This window comes from Lithobates pipiens, unplaced genomic scaffold (genome assembly GCF_037356315.1).
Source record: "Lithobates pipiens isolate NorthernLeopardFrog02 unplaced genomic scaffold, aLitPip1_a1.2 Scaffold_28, whole genome shotgun sequence".
NCBI lineage: Eukaryota > Metazoa > Chordata > Amphibia > Anura > Ranidae > Lithobates > Lithobates pipiens.
The window spans coordinates 58,014,863-58,031,061 of record NW_027507789.1 but is presented as its reverse complement, the minus strand read 5'-3'; the positions used below and the strand labels follow the sequence as shown (position 1 = coordinate 58,031,061).

Here is a 16,199-nt window from a genome sequence, read left to right as displayed (position 1 = left end):
GCAGTTTAGGAGCGAGCCTGCTCAGGTGCCCCCATAGCAAGCACTCGGCAGCAGGTAGGGCCAGGAGCCGCAGGCAAGGGACCCCAGAAAAGGAGAATCGGGGCTGCTCTAAGCAAAACCATTACACAGAGAAAGTAGGTCTAACTTTTGTTATTTTTAATAAAAACTCTGCCTTTAATAAACACTTTAAGCAGCCACAGAAATAGAAGTCTGTGCCAAGTAGTAAAACGTCAGATAAAGACCACTCTGCTCTTGGGAAAGAGCGGTCTAGAACGTTGCCTGCCTTAAAACTGTAGCTGTGCTCACTCCCTACTCAGGAGCATTGCTGAGTGCAAACCTGTGTAGATCTAATGCCCTGTACACACGATCGGATTTTCAGACAAAACCCTGGATTTTTTTGATTTTTTTTTTTTACGTTGGATGTTGGCTCAAACTTGTCTTGCATACACACGGTCACACAAATGTTGGTCCAAAATTCCAAACTTGAGAACGTGGTGACGTACAAGACATACGACGAGCCGAGAAAAAAAAAGAAGTTCAATAGCCAGTGCAGCTCCTGTTTGATTCCGAGCATGTGTGAACTTTTGTGCGTCGGACTTGTGTACACACGATCGGAAATTCTGACAACAAAGTTTTGTTGGCGGAAAATTTGGGAACCTGCTCTCAAACATTTGTGGGCAGAAATTCCGACAGTAAATGTTCGATGGAGCATACACACGGTCGGATTTTCCGACAAGCTCACAGCCAACATTTGTTGTTGGAAAATCCGATCGAGTGTACAGGGCACAAGGCAGGGAATTGTGTCAGACCACAGAATCTAGATGGACAATTTTCCATAAAACAGTCTATCTGCAGCCTACTACAGTGACATAGGCTTTTCTGCTGGTGAGATATTAAGCAGGTACAGTTTGGCTTCACCTTGAGTTTATATTTCCATCATCTGCCCTTCCTTTCCATCTCTTCCAAATCAGAGAACACCTGTATTCATTGAACAAAATAAAAGATAGTCTGAATGGTGGGGATGCTGCTCGAATGATTTTTTATTGTTTTTATTGCAGTCTGTGCCTCATTAGGGAGATTCACCCTCTCCATTTGTCTTGTTTACAATTATCATTGAAAGTGAAATTAAAAGAAAATCTTACATTTTGGGTTGTCCCCTGAAAAGTAATAGGGGAAAATCTTCCAATGGGGACACCAGTTCTTGAGTTCTGGTGTCCAATTAATTTTCCTTAATTTGCAGGGATTTCTGCCCACTTCCTGTTTGGCTACGGGACAGGAAGTGAAAGGGAATCTCCGCATTGGGACACAGATGGCAAAAAAAAATATCTGACAGGGATTATAAAGCCTTCCTTACTCTATCCAAAATGAAAAAAAAAAAGAAAAAATAAAAAAAAAGCTTTGCCTATAGTTCTACTTTAAAGTGATATTAAAAACAGATTTATTTTAAAAAAATAAAACTGGTCATGCTTACCTGCTCTGTGTAGTAGTTTTGCACAGAGCAGCCCCGATTCTCTTCTCGGGTCCCCAGTCAGCGCTCCTGGCCCCTGCTGCCTCAGAGTGCACACCACACCAAGCACCCCGATAGCCACTGCTCCATGTGTCCATTCAAACACTGAGCGTGGCTCAGCCCCTCCCCCACTCTCTCCTTATTGGTTCACTGGCTGTGATTGACATTAGTGGGAGTCAACAGCTCCAACTGCCGTTTCAGCCAATGAAGAGTAAGATACCCAGAAGAGCCGCTGCTCTTGTGCACAGGCTGGATTGAGATGGACCTCTGGTAAGTATTAGAGCAGCTGTTTGGGTCACTGAACACACATTGTCTAAGTTCAGGGACATGAACACACAAGGTTTTTAAATGTCATGCATTAAATGCATGATGGTAAAAAAAAAAAAAAAAAACCTTGAGCCTTTGCAAGCACTTTCAGCATACAGCCGTGTGGGGGCTGTGCAAGGTACACCTTTGCATCCAGTGCAGGCAGTCATGTTCATTTTAATTGGGATGCAGTGGCTGCACAGGCAGCAGTTGTTCGGGTCTCTGAACACACATTGTCTGCATTCAGGGACACTGTGCACACCCAAATGGATGTCAAACTCAAAGCACTGCTGCGTCCCAATTAACATAGATAGGACTTGCCTGCACTGTAAATCCCATGCAGGCAAAACACAGCCCTCACGCAGGTGTACACTTAAATATGCCAATGTGAATGAGGCCTAACTCTCAAAAGGGAATTCATTCTATTTAACCCCCAGGCCAGAGGCACAGGGTCAGGGGTGTCAGCAGCTGGCTCTCTGAGCCCAAAAAAGTCAGGCAGCTATAGAGGCCCGAGGGCCTGCGAGGGCTGAGGCTAGGTCACCCGAGCGTCAGATTGCAGCGTGACAATGCTGAATTCACTGTACAGGTGAGTAGATGTCATGAAGATAGCCCAGAAATACATGTAACCGAGGAAAAAAAATAAAATAAATAAGTTAAGTTCTGACTTGATCATTTTTCTCTGTAACACTTTTTGCCTAGAATTAGAATTCAGCTATATGACCTGTTTTCATCTTGCAAGCAGGAAGTTACCTTTGGAACTAAATTAAAAATCAATAAAATTTGCTTGGTGATATACAGCAAATATGACTGAAGGGCAAAGATGTAGAAAAAGAGTGAAACACAGAACTGTCATTAACAAGCAGCACAAAGAAGGGATATAGATTATAGTTATGTAAAAGTACTGTCCTAAAAATGTATCACAAAAGTCGGCCACCTTCTAGTGCCAATATAGTATATTTGGATGTATTGGCATCTTCACTCTGACAGAAGTAAAAAGAGTAGTAATGTGATGCAGTTATTTTAACATAAGTTATCCAATGTTATTTTAGATTTTAAACAAAGTTTTAAGGATTTCTGTCTGGAAATAAAACAAAATGTAGTAATAAATGCAGTACAGATTAAAAACAGATTTACCTGGACCAAGTAGTGGGGACCGATTCTGCTGGGCACTTGACTGATGAGGTGGCTGAGGTTCAACCAAACTGGCATTTGAGGGAGTAATTGGGGTGGTGTTGCTGTTAGTTGAGGGAATAGTCGGAACTACTGTGTTGTTCCTATCCCACAGGTTTACAGTTTTACTGTTGTAATTGCTTGGGTCTCCCCAAGCTGAGGTACCATCATCAATTTCCATTTTTCGGCGAATGGACGGTGGTGAAGGTTCTTGCCAACCACTGGACTCAGGGTTTATGTCTTTCTGTTTAGCTGGCGGAGGTGCTGGCACTGGTCCTCCGCCCCACCCCGATCCAGTCTGTTTTACAGATGCAGCTCCTCCCCAACCACTCACATCCTGGGGTTTGCTGGCCCAGTTCTGCTGAGGAGATTTCAAAGGTTCCCCCCAACCTGTACCCGAATTGGCCTTGGTGCTTGTGCCATTGCCCCACCCACTGGTCCCAGGCCGTGTATTATCATTCCACCCTGTTGCAGACTTGCCTTCTGTGTCCCACCCAGTTCCATTTTTCTTTCCATCAGTAATATGTGCTGGAACGGGTGGCATATCATTCCAGTCTCCACCACCTCCTGTCCAGCCAGTATTCGGTTTCTGTCCTTCTACCCAGCCTTGGGGTTTGGATTTATGAGACTCACTCCACGTAGGAGATTTCTCCTCCTGATTAGCAGACCCGCTCCAAGCGTGACCACTTTTGGCAGCAGCATTGACAACAGTAGAGCTTGCATGATCTCCCCATCCCCCTGGACCATTTGGCGCTTTGCTTTCCACCCAGCCTGCATTAACAGAAGCAGATAAAGGTTGGGAGGAGTTGACCCATCCTGATACTGTAGAGGTATTTGTACTGTTCATGATGGACCCTTCGCTCTTCCCCCCTGAGTTTGAAGGCTGCGTGTTTGTAGATCCCCAAGCTTCTGTTCCAATATTTTTTCTTACAGGCCTCTGAAATTCATCAAATTCCCATGCTATATTTTGTTTAACTGGAACCTGTCCCCAACCTGTGTTGGAGAGGACCCTTGGATCAAGGTCTTGTCTTGGCAATTGCATCTGCCCCTGATCTGCTATTCCCTTGTCCCCACGCTGACTTTCTCCCCCTCTTCCTTCATTTGGATTTCCAGCATTGTCATTACCTCTGTCATTAGATGATGCAGATTTGGCCCTAGAATTCATTTGATCACTTCCCTGCTGTGGAGAATTCTGAATGGTAATACTAGAACTGTCCCACCCTGTTGACCCTTTTCCACCGATGTCATTACTGGAATGCTGGTTTTGAGACTTTCCCCATTCACCATTCATGTTTGTGCCACGACTCGGCTGACCCCAAGGTCCAGAATGCATATTTCCACCATTACCTCTACCCCTACCCCAAGCTAAGACCCCTGGACTGGTAGGTGGGCCTGAATCCCATGCATTCGCTACAGTTCCATCTTTTTGTCCTCCATTTTGTTTAGCACTTACAGCTGTATTAGAAGTATCTCCAGTTTCCTGACTGAACCCAGAACTGCCGCTTCCAGGAGCAGGGCCACCAGGTGATAAACCCCACACTGAACTGCCCACGCTGTCACCAACCCCACTGACTTGAGAAACTGAACCATTAGCACCAGGAAGGCTTTGCAGGTGGGGCGGGATGATGCTCCCCATTCCAACAGCCATTCCCCAGTTGGGCAGTCCATTTGCCTGCATTGCATTAATGGGGTTTGGTGAAGAATTCATGGGGTTAGTGTTATTTGGTCCATCAGTGTTAAGGTTCTGAGGTTGTATGCTGAAAGACACATTCTGAGAAGTGGACGTTTGTGGTTCTGTGCTCTCTTGTGACTGCAAACTTCTCCAAGCACCTAAGGTACCTGCAGCATTTCCATTCTGGTTGCCGATATTCTGGCCTATGGCACTGACTGGACAGCAAATGTTGGAAGGATTACCTCCATTCAAAGTTCCTTCATGTCCAAGGACAGGCCAGGCAGCTGGGTTGGCATTCGGGTTAAGATTAATGCCGGAATTTGTGTTGGAAGTACCCCAGCAGTTCTGACTCCTACTCTCTCCAATCATACTGTCCACCTTTCCATCACCACTACTGGAGGAGCAGTGAGCAGTGCCAGAGTTGGAGGCTGAAGGTGCACCCCAAACTCTGGATAAGTTTCCATTCCCATTTGCTCCACCAGCTCCAAGGGCACTCTGGTTAGAAGTGCTTTGGACGAGTGCTCCATTGGTGCCATTATTGCCATTCGGTTTCTTTGTATGTCCAGTGAAGGTGCCTTGGGCACTCGTTGTAGCCATGCTACTTTTCTCCGAGCCACAGTTGGAGGCGGAATCAGTGTCTGTAGTACATTCTGAGGCAGATTCAGTCTCCGTTCCCGTAATGGAAGGCCACGCTTCCTTGTCAGTCCTGTCTATTATCACTTTATCCCAGCTATAACTGGTTTCACCTCTGATAGTAGGCTGCGGCCCCCAATAAGAATTTTCATAATGGTCACCGAGACCACTAAAACCGAGATCTAAATGTGGGGGGGAAAAGGAAAAAAATAAAAAATTAAAATGTATGTCATTATATTTGCATAGAAGAGAAAAACAACAATGTACAAATTTGTTGAGCACCTCAACGTTTATCAAATACAACCCCTAAAGTAGTTATTTATAACAGTCTATACACCTTCCTGTTCATTTGTATTCTCCAAGCTCCTATTTCAATAGGATAAAGTGCTTAAAGTGGTTGTAAACCATTCCATATACCCAGTGAATGGACTAGCCTCAGGTGATACACAGATGAAACAAATCCTCCTACATAAGTTGCATCTGTATCTGCAGTCTTCTCTACATCAGTTTAAAGTCCTGAATTTATAAAGCTTGTCTGAGAGTTCAGGAAAAAAAAAAAAAAAGGGGGGGGGGGGGAGGTGAAGTTACACCCTACACAGCTCAGTGAGGAGAGTTCTGAGAGCTGATTGGAGGGAATGGGCACACACCCCTTCACACAGCTGACAGGAACAGAGTTGAGGCTGTCAATCAGCCCGTCACCATTTTTCTCTTGGTGTCAGGAAAACTTGTCAGAAGTGATTCATGCCGATAGAGGAACAAAGCAGAAAGTAATACTTAGCGCTTTTAATGGAGACAAGTATACACTATAGAGGGATATGATTTGTTCATGTTTCATGTCTGAGGTTTACAACCACTTTAAATCTGTATTACTTACCTATCCAATATATGACCATCAGGATATGATCCAGTAGTCATAAGGATATTTTAATAGAAAATCTCTGGATGCTACAGAAGTGCTTATAACAAGAGTTTTCACTGTAGATATATAGGTTGCAAGATTTAATGCAAATATATATTGCCAAAAAACGCAAGAAACTGCAGTTGATCATCAATCTCTCTTTGGCTGGATGCAAATGGCATAAAAACCTCAGAAATGCCTTGTTCACGACTTCCAAATATCAAAAATAAAAAAAATTACTTTAAAATAAACCTACAGGAGATCCATCATATAAAACTACAAATTAATGAAGTAACATTAATCAGGTCGCTCATACTTCTATGTGAAAAAAGAGAAGACGGGCAAATGATGTCACACGATTTACATGTAGTCTAGCCCAGGGCACATGCATAAGCACTCCTATACAAACAGGAACTCCCATACCAACTCGTTAATCAATGATACCAGCCATGCCCACCGCCCCTCTCCCTGTGATGCGTTTAGTTGCACTATATAAAGCGATGAGCAAACATGCAGCTTGGAACAGTGATATTTCCTTCAAGATATGTTAGCAGATTAAGTGAATTTACACGCATTGATTGTATAAACACACACACACACACACACACACACACACACACACCAGAACAAGTCCACAGTTTCCTTACACTGCCAATAGTATTTGCCATTTAATTATTGACATGTGACAACACAAAAAAAAAAAAAAAAATGCATGTCACAGCATATCGAATTCTCTACATTTAAATGCATCTATACAAAAAATGTGCTGTGTATGCGCCCTAGAACTCTGACATTTGATTTACAAATACGCCCACCCATCACGCTACATTGCACATAGCAGGAACATTTTTATTTTTTGCGGACATAAGAAAAAATTGTGAAAAGCACACCTCTTTAAAAACTCTACAAATTAAAATGCATAGATTATCAAAACCCGCAAATGCATCTCTTTACAGTCGTTGGATTGGATTTTGTTCTCTTAAAACAAAAAAAGTGGCTAAAAGTTTAAAAGTATACCATGGGCAAAAGTCTAACTTTCTACTGAACTGATAAAAAAATAAAAATAAATTTTATGTAAAATTAACACATCCTATAAATACCATTAGAAGTGATGAAAGCAACGTTTTGCTACCAATACTGCAGTGTAAGTAGTAAAGCTTCAACAAAAAAAAAAAAAAAATGCATTTAAGTGACAGCTGCAAAAACTTTGAAGGCCACTATAAAAAGGGAATAAAAAAAATAAAAAAAGTATTAAAATGTAAATGTTTTTAGAAAAATTATTTTCTCTACTCACATGACCTCAAAAAAAAAAAAAAAAAAAAAAAAGAAAGAAGAAGTGGTATGTGCATAAAATGTTTAGTTATGCTGAAGTTTTATTCACAAAGTATGGGAAATTAAATTCGCGTTCAGCAGTGCGTTTTGAGATAAACGGCAGACTGTAGCCCATGTGATTTGCATGGGAAAGATCACAAAAAGCTCACGAAGTCCCAAGCTCCTGCAGAGAACAAAATCTCTGGGTTTTATTTCTAGTTTTCCCTGCGTCGGAGCCGGAGAGGAGCTCAGGCTGTGAGGACGCCATTTTCTAAAGCCTGAACTGGAGCCAAAAAAAGCTCTGAACGCACTGCCTGATAGACATTATGCAATAATACGATTTAAAGCGAAAGCGATTTGCTAACAATCATTTTTTGGCCTCAGGAGAAAGGAAGGGAGGAGAGCTGGGGAGGGCTGACAGGGGGGGGAGTAAAAATACCTGAGAAAAGGTGACGCCCAACCATCCTAGGAAACGCTACATTGTGCGCAGAGCCGCCTCTCTCTGCATCTAGGCTTTCAGCTTCACAATGTTGTTTGTGCAAAGCGTACGGCTCATCCTGTAGCTCTGCCAAGAAAACCTCTATGCAAGACGGTGACCGGACAACCTGCAAGCTCATTTGGGCCTTTTGCTGCACTGGATTTGGAAATGCCCTTACAGCACAGGGAGGATCCCCCTTCTCTCCCCCTTGCTCTCTTCCACAGTCCCTCCCCCCCTCCCCCCAGATTGGGTGAAGGTATCAACAGCCTCAGACTCTTTAGGCTTTGATTATGTAATTGCATCTGACACTAAACCGATCTTCCTTCCTTTTAAATTCTTTCAACTGTCACAAAACATTCTCACTTGAAGACCCTGTTACAATTAACTCCGGAGCTTCTTTTCTTCCCCGATTTGAAAGTCAGCCAAAACAACAGGGGCAGACTGACGATCGGCTAAACGCGAACGTGTTTCTTGCTTGGCTTCATCTCCCCCCTCTACAGTCCCCTAGTCCCCCCCTTCTTCATATGCTTCCTTTCACAAACAGCCCCAGAGTCAGACATACCAACCGTAGCTTTAACATTCAGAACAAGGCCCACATGTATACGCACACTGGCTGTCCGCCAACCACTTAATTACTTCCCATCCTCCATCTCGGAACCATACACAAGAACATTAATCAAAGCCAGGGTTGTTTATACATGTGCACAAGAGAATACAAAAAAAAACAATACAACAGAGACTAGGCAAGAACAAATGCATCTGACTGCAATGTGTTACAAACGATTGTAAAAAAAAAAAAAAAAAAAGGGAAAAGAGAAAACTGCTTTAAAATAAAAATAAATAAAATGAAAAGATATATAGTACAGGGCTCTCGAACGGAAGATAAAAAAAAAAAAAAAGGAAAAAGAAAAAAAGAAAAAAGGAGGAAGGAATACTACTTTACCATGTATAAATATCATATATACTTAGCAGCCATTTTTCAGTCTTTGGTAGACATGAACATGACAAAAATTTGGAAACATACAGATTTGTTGGTGTTTTTTTCTCTGTAATTTAGACAATTAAATTGTTTGAGTGATGGGCATAAACAGAACAAGATTTACAAAGCAAGACACCATTTCTAATATTTATCACTTCAAATTTTTACTTTACTGAGAATTTTTTTTTATATTCGAGAAAAAAAACCCCCACATACAACAAAAACAAAAACTCATGGGTGAAGGTTCTCATTTATCCAGGTCACAGCATAGCTAACAGTAGTTTGTCACATTCAACTGGGCTTCCTCTAATGTCAAAGACATGTCACAGCTTATCCAAGCTACTTCTTCAGTTCTGATGGGTGTCCAGATCTACCCCCAGCATTTATATCCACACTGGTAGCACCAACACCTTAACCACTTCAATACGGAACACTTTTACCCCCTTTCTGCCCAGGGCAATTTTCAGATTTCACCCCCGTCACAATTTGAATGACAACTGCATGGTCACACAAAATACATTAAAAAAATGAATAATTTTAAGACAGATAGAGCTTACTTTTGGTGCCATTTACTAAATAAAGAGCAAACCTTTTGAAGAAAAAAAATAAAAAAAATAAAAAAAAACACACTAAAATTTTGCAAAAAAAATTAAAAAAAAGTGCAATTCTTCATTGATGAGGCTGCACGGATGACCAGTGCACTGATTATCAGTGTAAACAATGTACTCGCTATGCCCTGTCAGCCTTGCCAATTATTGGCTCTCCTTTCCTCACACAGATGGCTTGTGAGGAATGGAATGTCGATAACTGGCAAGTCTGTATACAAGTGATCAGCTGTGATTGGACACAGCTGATCACATGGTAAAGGGCCGCAGTGATTGGCCCCTTACCGCAAATTTATCAGCTGTGTCCAAAGGACATGTCAATTGCACCACACGTCAGGTATCAATCATACTGTCACACAAATGTTGCAGCAGCACAATAATTCCAGGGCCGTCATTCACGGTAAACTCCAAAGCGATGAACTCTAAAGGCTTTTAAAAAGCATCACACATGGAGGATTTGGGGTGCCGTCATTTTTTGCAATTCTAAGGTCACGCACAATTTTAAATACATTTTTAAGACTTGACATATTCATTATCTATTTACTCAGTTGGAACCCCTTATATAAAAAAAACTGCGTATAAAACTGTTGTGTTTGCACTAAAAATTCATTTTAGTTAGGGTTTTATTTTTCCTGAAAACATGCGTTTGATAAATAACTGTGCAAATATTGTGCAATATGAAAAACTTGCAACTACAACCATTATATTCTGTAGGGTCTTTGCTGCCTGGAAATATATTATGGGGGCTTATAGTAATTTCTAGCAATAAAAAAAAAAAAAGAAAAATTTGCCCCGTTATACTAGTTGTTAATCCAAAGTGCCACGAAAAGGCAATTGGGAGCTGTGAAAATTGTGCATCCTCCCTGTTCCAGTTACAGAAGCTCATCCTTGGTGGCAGAAATTCACATACAAGTCAAAGGTTTGACACTCACGGGTGAATGTCTGAACATGTGAATTGGTGTCAAAACACTGAAGTGGAGATGTTAAAATGAATGTACTGGTGACTGAATTTAGGTGTCTGCGCTACCTTTTTAAATATAAGTGCTGGGGTATCTTTTTTCCAGTTGTTAGAACTGAAAAACTGAGTTGGATAAACTACAAAAAAAAAAACATGTCACCAGTACAGAACAAGGCCAGTTGAATGTGACCAACTACTACTAGCTATACATAATTGTTTCTAAAGCTAGAATTGACACTGGAAGAATCCGCCTCTACCCAACTCCACCACATACTTGTCTGCGCCCCGAATAGCTACTAATCCAAGAGACCTCAAAACTGTCTCGGGGTGCCGGGAGACATCAGGAGTTGAAACATTTCTACAATAATGAGACAAAATTTTACATCAGCTGTTCCCAAACCGACGTGGAAAGGAGACTGGAAAGCGCTGTAGTTACATAAAAGGTTCAACTCCATCAAATTATTTTGTAAAGTCCTCAGACCACACTGATAAATAAAATCAAAAACTGGGACAAAGTGAAAACTAAACATGGTTAATATATCAGGGCACCTGAGAGCCTCTCAACCAAGGATGTGATGGACCCCCTGAACACAAGCTGACCAAGGCCAGATGGAGCTATAAAGGACACAAATTGTGAAACAGACTGAAAAAATTGGAGTGGAAATCTATTTTTAAAACCTATTCAAGGTAAAAGGGTATCAGAGGCGCCTGGATTATCCCTGAATAATCCGTTACTCTATGAACCAAGATGGGCAAACAAAGAGTTCACAATGGTTTATTCTTTAGCCAAGAGGAGCTTGATGGCCTGGACATATTTTAGATAAATGACCCCCTGGACTTCTGCCTTTTATAACATTAAGCGTGTTTTCAGTCATACATGGATACTTGCTAACAAAAAATGTATTTCCAAATTCTGAACAAAAAAAAAAAAAGGTGAAAAGGTAAATGAAACCAGGTCAGGTAAGAAGATAAGGATAATAAGGACCTTCTGCCATACAGTCCAGAGAATTCATAAAGGGTGTGAACTCTGTCGTGGTGCAGCACCAAAAATGTTGGCGCCTGCGCCCAATTCAAGTACTTGTCACAGACAGATACATTAATTTGTATGTCTACACCAAACACCCCTTCAAGTGCACTCCTCAGCCACCATGCCCAGCACACCGACGGGCACATGGCCAAGGAGTTTTATACTAGCGGCGAGAGGAGCCCGAGATGGGGAACTGAAAGGCCAATTACCCATGAGGTTTGCTTCACTTGCGTTTGAACTTCCTTTTGTTTGTATCAGGGATGCCGCTCTCCCCAGGCAAGTTTACAGGACTGAAAAAAACAGTTCAGAGCAAGTTGAAGCTTAGGTGGTCAAATGCAGGTCAGAACGTGGCAAACGGCACTTGTCACTGAATTGTTCATTTCTGAAGCATCTCAAATGGATGTCAACTGCAAGCCGAACGCATCTAAAAACAAGCAGCTGTTGATCACTGACACAAACTCAAAGTAGTCCATTGGGAAAGGAGACAAAGAAAGCAATTCCCAATGGTTCTTCTGAGAGTGTGTGTCCAGGGGACCAAGTCACCTAACTGGAGAGCAATGCCTTTCTGAAACAGAATGATTGCTGTATTCTGTACAATGGCAGAATTTAGGCATAAAAACGTATAACGTTACCATTAGGCTTTTTAATAAAACCTATTGCTGTTAGTAATCGGTTTATCTGGGAACACCTAATCCCTCGCTTGTGAATCCAAGGCAGGCATTCCCAAATCCCCCCATAAAGTCTGGAACCACACCCATCTGTTTTTGTCATATGAATTAAAAACACAGAAAGGCATCCGAGCACATCAACACGTAAAACAGGTGTCAATACGTGCTCATGTGAAATGCAATGCACAAGAACAAAATAAAAACAAAAAATAAAAAAGGGCATTGATGAGAGTTTTGAAACCCACATTGTAAAATACCACTGAGGGCTCATTTACACTAGAGGTGGGGGTCAATGGTATGGTTTTACTGCCCCCCCAGCTTCTCCCCTAATGTTGCAAAGGCAGTGGAGGGGTGTATACATATGCCAAAGCATCACAGCCGCATTCAGTAGGCAGTGCCACCCACTGAATGTGATGCCAGTTTGTGGTGCACTAGTTTGAGGTGAAATGGGGTTAAAGCTGGCAGTGAGGTGGTGATACAATGCCTCCTCATCACCTATACTCTTTGAAGAGCAATCCTAAAGCAAGTCACTCTTCAGAAAGCAATGGACATTACACATGAACGGAGAGGGACCTAGGAGGGGGGCATTCCCAGACTAATAGATCCTGCATACAGTCCTGTGCCACGAAGGTAATGCCCACCAATAGGAGGAAAAAAGGAAGGCCACAAATGAAAAATATATAAAAAAATAAATAAAGTAAGGCCAGTGTTCACCTTTAAAAGTCAATCTCTACACAAAAACACAATTAAGTACAAAGTCAATATTTCAGATTACTGCCTGTAGAAAAAACAATCCACATTTATGATCAGTGAGAAGATCCGCCGGCAATACATGAAGCAGGCCAAGCTCTGCTGCACAGCGAATCCTTCTAAGAAAACCCACTGCTGTAGTCTCTATATTGTCTGCCTCGGCCTTTTTATTTGCAGTCTTGTCAAAATTTCCATCTTTTCTCTGCCTCTTCAGAAGAAGTGGGAAAGTCAACCATTTCCTTCAATAATAAAATCCTTGTGACTAGGACCAACGTAGCAAGTTTGGTGCCAAAAACAAACCAGAAAAATCACAAAACGCTTTCTCTCCCCACCATCCAGTCTTACGAGAAGGAAGGAAAGAAGAAGAAAAAAAAAAAAAAATCTATGCTTAGCTTGTATCTAAAAATTACATAACCTTCTTATAATTGTTGAATTCAAATATTTTCACCCTCTCCTGTAAACGAAATTGCTTTTTATGGTGTCTCTATGACAGTCAGGAAAAAGCGTAACGTTTATGGCGGCATTCACACCTGAGCATAGCGTCTGAGCACTTTTCCAGAGTTTTTTTTTCATGCGTTTTTGCATGTTTGTATGCGTTTTTGGGCTTTGACATTTTTTTTTTTTTTGCCACTGGTTAGGGTTCAAGTCCAGTTTAGGTCATTAGGAGCTGGGGTTATTTTATTATTATAAGAATAATAAATGTAAAATATAAAATGTAAACAAATAAAAATCATAAATAAAATAAGTTCAATAAAATACTAAGTAGGGATGCACCAAATGGGTTTATTGGTGCCGAAACCGATACCGAAAATGAAAAATACACTAGGTTGAAAACCGAAAACGATACAGCACCGATACTGAAAGTGGCGGTTTAAAAAAAAAAAAAAATGTACGGTATACAGGAGACGGCCAGAGACTGGGGACATGCTACAGGAGATCAATGCAGTCTCACCAGTGCACATCATAGGCAGCCTCACTGTGCTCAGTATATATATATATATATATATATATATATATATATACACATACATACATACACACACATACACACACACACACATATATATATACATATATATATATATATATATATATATATATATATATATATATATATACACACATACATACATACATATATACACACACACACACACCTATAGATCACCTTTTTAAAAATTGCCAGCTGCAGCTCTCTACCTTCAATCTCCATGCTGGGTACTGCACTGTAGGGGGAGGCAGAGAGCACAGCACAATGCTAGACACCTCTCCCTTGCTTTCACTTTCAGCGTAAACAGCATGGATGAGCTCCTGCACAGCCGATTTACACATCGGCTGAGGATCCATATGCAGCCACCGCTCAGGGAGAGGGGGATTTTACACAGAGACCCCATGGGTTGCCTGCAGCATGGGCGAGGAGGGAGGGGAGGAGGAGAGAGCAAGAACGGGCGCGCCAGAACGACACCCCCGTGATGGGCGGCACCAGGGTGGGGCTCTGCCCTATTTTTGGTGTGAATTCTCTTTAAGGAAATTGCCGAAAAGGCCAATATGTTTCGGCCGCCAAAATTTTGGTGCATCCCTAATACTAAGTAACAATAAATATAACATTTATAAAAAATAAAACTAAACACTCCAACCACCAAAAAATTATTATTAATAATAAAGTATTTAATATTTTTTAAAGGTTAGAGGTTAATTATTTTATTATTACATATTTATGATGATTTTTAGTTATTTGTGTATTTACATCAATTTATGTATTACTATTTTATACTTTTTTTTTTCATTTGAGCAGAAAATCGTGCAGAAACAAGCGTTTCCATTCATTTCTATGGGAATACAAACACGCCAAAAACGCTCAAATCTGCCCGACAAAAAAAAAAAAGCTTGTTTGAGCTTCAAGCATTTTGGAGTGGAGATGTGAATCATCTCCATAAGAATAATTGATTTTTTTTCCCCTCCAGCGTTTTGGAGCTTCAGGCTTCAAGCTACAAAACGCGTGTGAATGGGGCCTACATGTTTCTCTGTGGCCGCTCCACAAGATGCGTTTCAGGGTTATAAGGCGTGCTGTCAATGAGCATTAGGCTTTATTCACACTGGCATATTACAACTACATCCGAGTGAGGGCATAGTTTGCCCGCACAGGGATGTGTAGGTGTCCCATACATGCAGCATGCTTCCAGGTGTATTCTGTCTGCATTTGTCATTAGTTTGAGACACTTGAGACCAATCTGAGTACATTGACAGGTACATCTGACCTAGAGCTGAACTTCTGATTGCTACTTGACCTCCTAAGCTGCATCAACCCGCTTCATGCTTCTGCTGCTTTCCCATTGACTCAAAGTAGTTCCAGTGCAAACTAGTGCTACCTTGTTGTAATAACCTATTCAAGGCTGAGCAAATACTGGCATCAAATAACAAATACACCTAAATATTTCAACTTTACAATTGTCAAGGAAAAGATTTTTCTGGGTCCTATAAAGCAGTGGTCATCAACCATGTCCTCAGGACCCACTAACAGGCCAGGTTTGCAAGATAACTGAAATCCATCACAGGTGATATCATTTGCTGTTCAGTGATTGCAGTATTCTAGTCTGCATCTCCACAAGGTAATACATAAAACCTGGTCTGTTAGTGGGCCCTGAGGACAGGGTTGATGACCACTACTATAAAGTGCCTAAAGCTATTCCTGGGCCTCAAAAGTCATCATTCAGTAGCACCATTGAAAAATGCTGTCAAAAAAAAAAAAAAAAAAAAAAAGAAGTGCATGGAAAGGCCAACATATTCTCAATGGAATACTAAAAAAAAGTAACCCCATTTTTCTTGAGGAAAAAAAAACCTATTCCCCACTGGGTGATCTATGTAAATTGCAATGATTTTAACAAACTTTGTTGCACATTCCTACCTTTTGTTATTCGGAAGAAATATCCGCTTGTCTGTGTCCATGTGCAAAGTGAATCTGTAGGGGAGTGGTTTTGTAATTTTCAATCAACTGCTGCACATGCAGGGTTCTAATAAGACTCATCCCTGCCCCCGACTCCCGTGTCACTGGATTTGATTGGCAACAGTTGGAGCCAATGGCTGCTGCTATCAATCTATCCAATGAGGACCTGCTCGCCTTCATCACTAGAACGATCAGGTACCGGTAAGAAAGAAAAAAAAAAAAGGGGGGGGGGGTTCTGCAGGTAAAGTTTTTTTTTTACCTTAATGCATAGACTTTTAATATATGGACACTTA

General features: G+C 41.3%; 1 protein-coding gene across 7 annotated transcripts in view; it reads right to left on the bottom strand.

The window, feature by feature from the left end:
* The window catches only part of TNRC6C (trinucleotide repeat containing adaptor 6C), a 157,235-nt gene that overhangs the window by 68,417 nt on the left and 72,619 nt on the right, over positions 1-16,199 (bottom strand). For 6 of the 7 annotated variants that reach the window (XM_077459265.1, XM_077459267.1, XM_077459268.1 and 3 more), the window contains exon 5: positions 2,948-5,470. In XM_077459265.1, the coding sequence (XP_077315391.1) occupies positions 2,948-5,470 (2,523 nt within the window). Of the gene's footprint in view, positions 1-2,947; positions 5,471-7,936; positions 8,138-16,199 lie in introns of those variants that run through there. The other variant, XM_077459271.1, reaches the window with a different exon arrangement.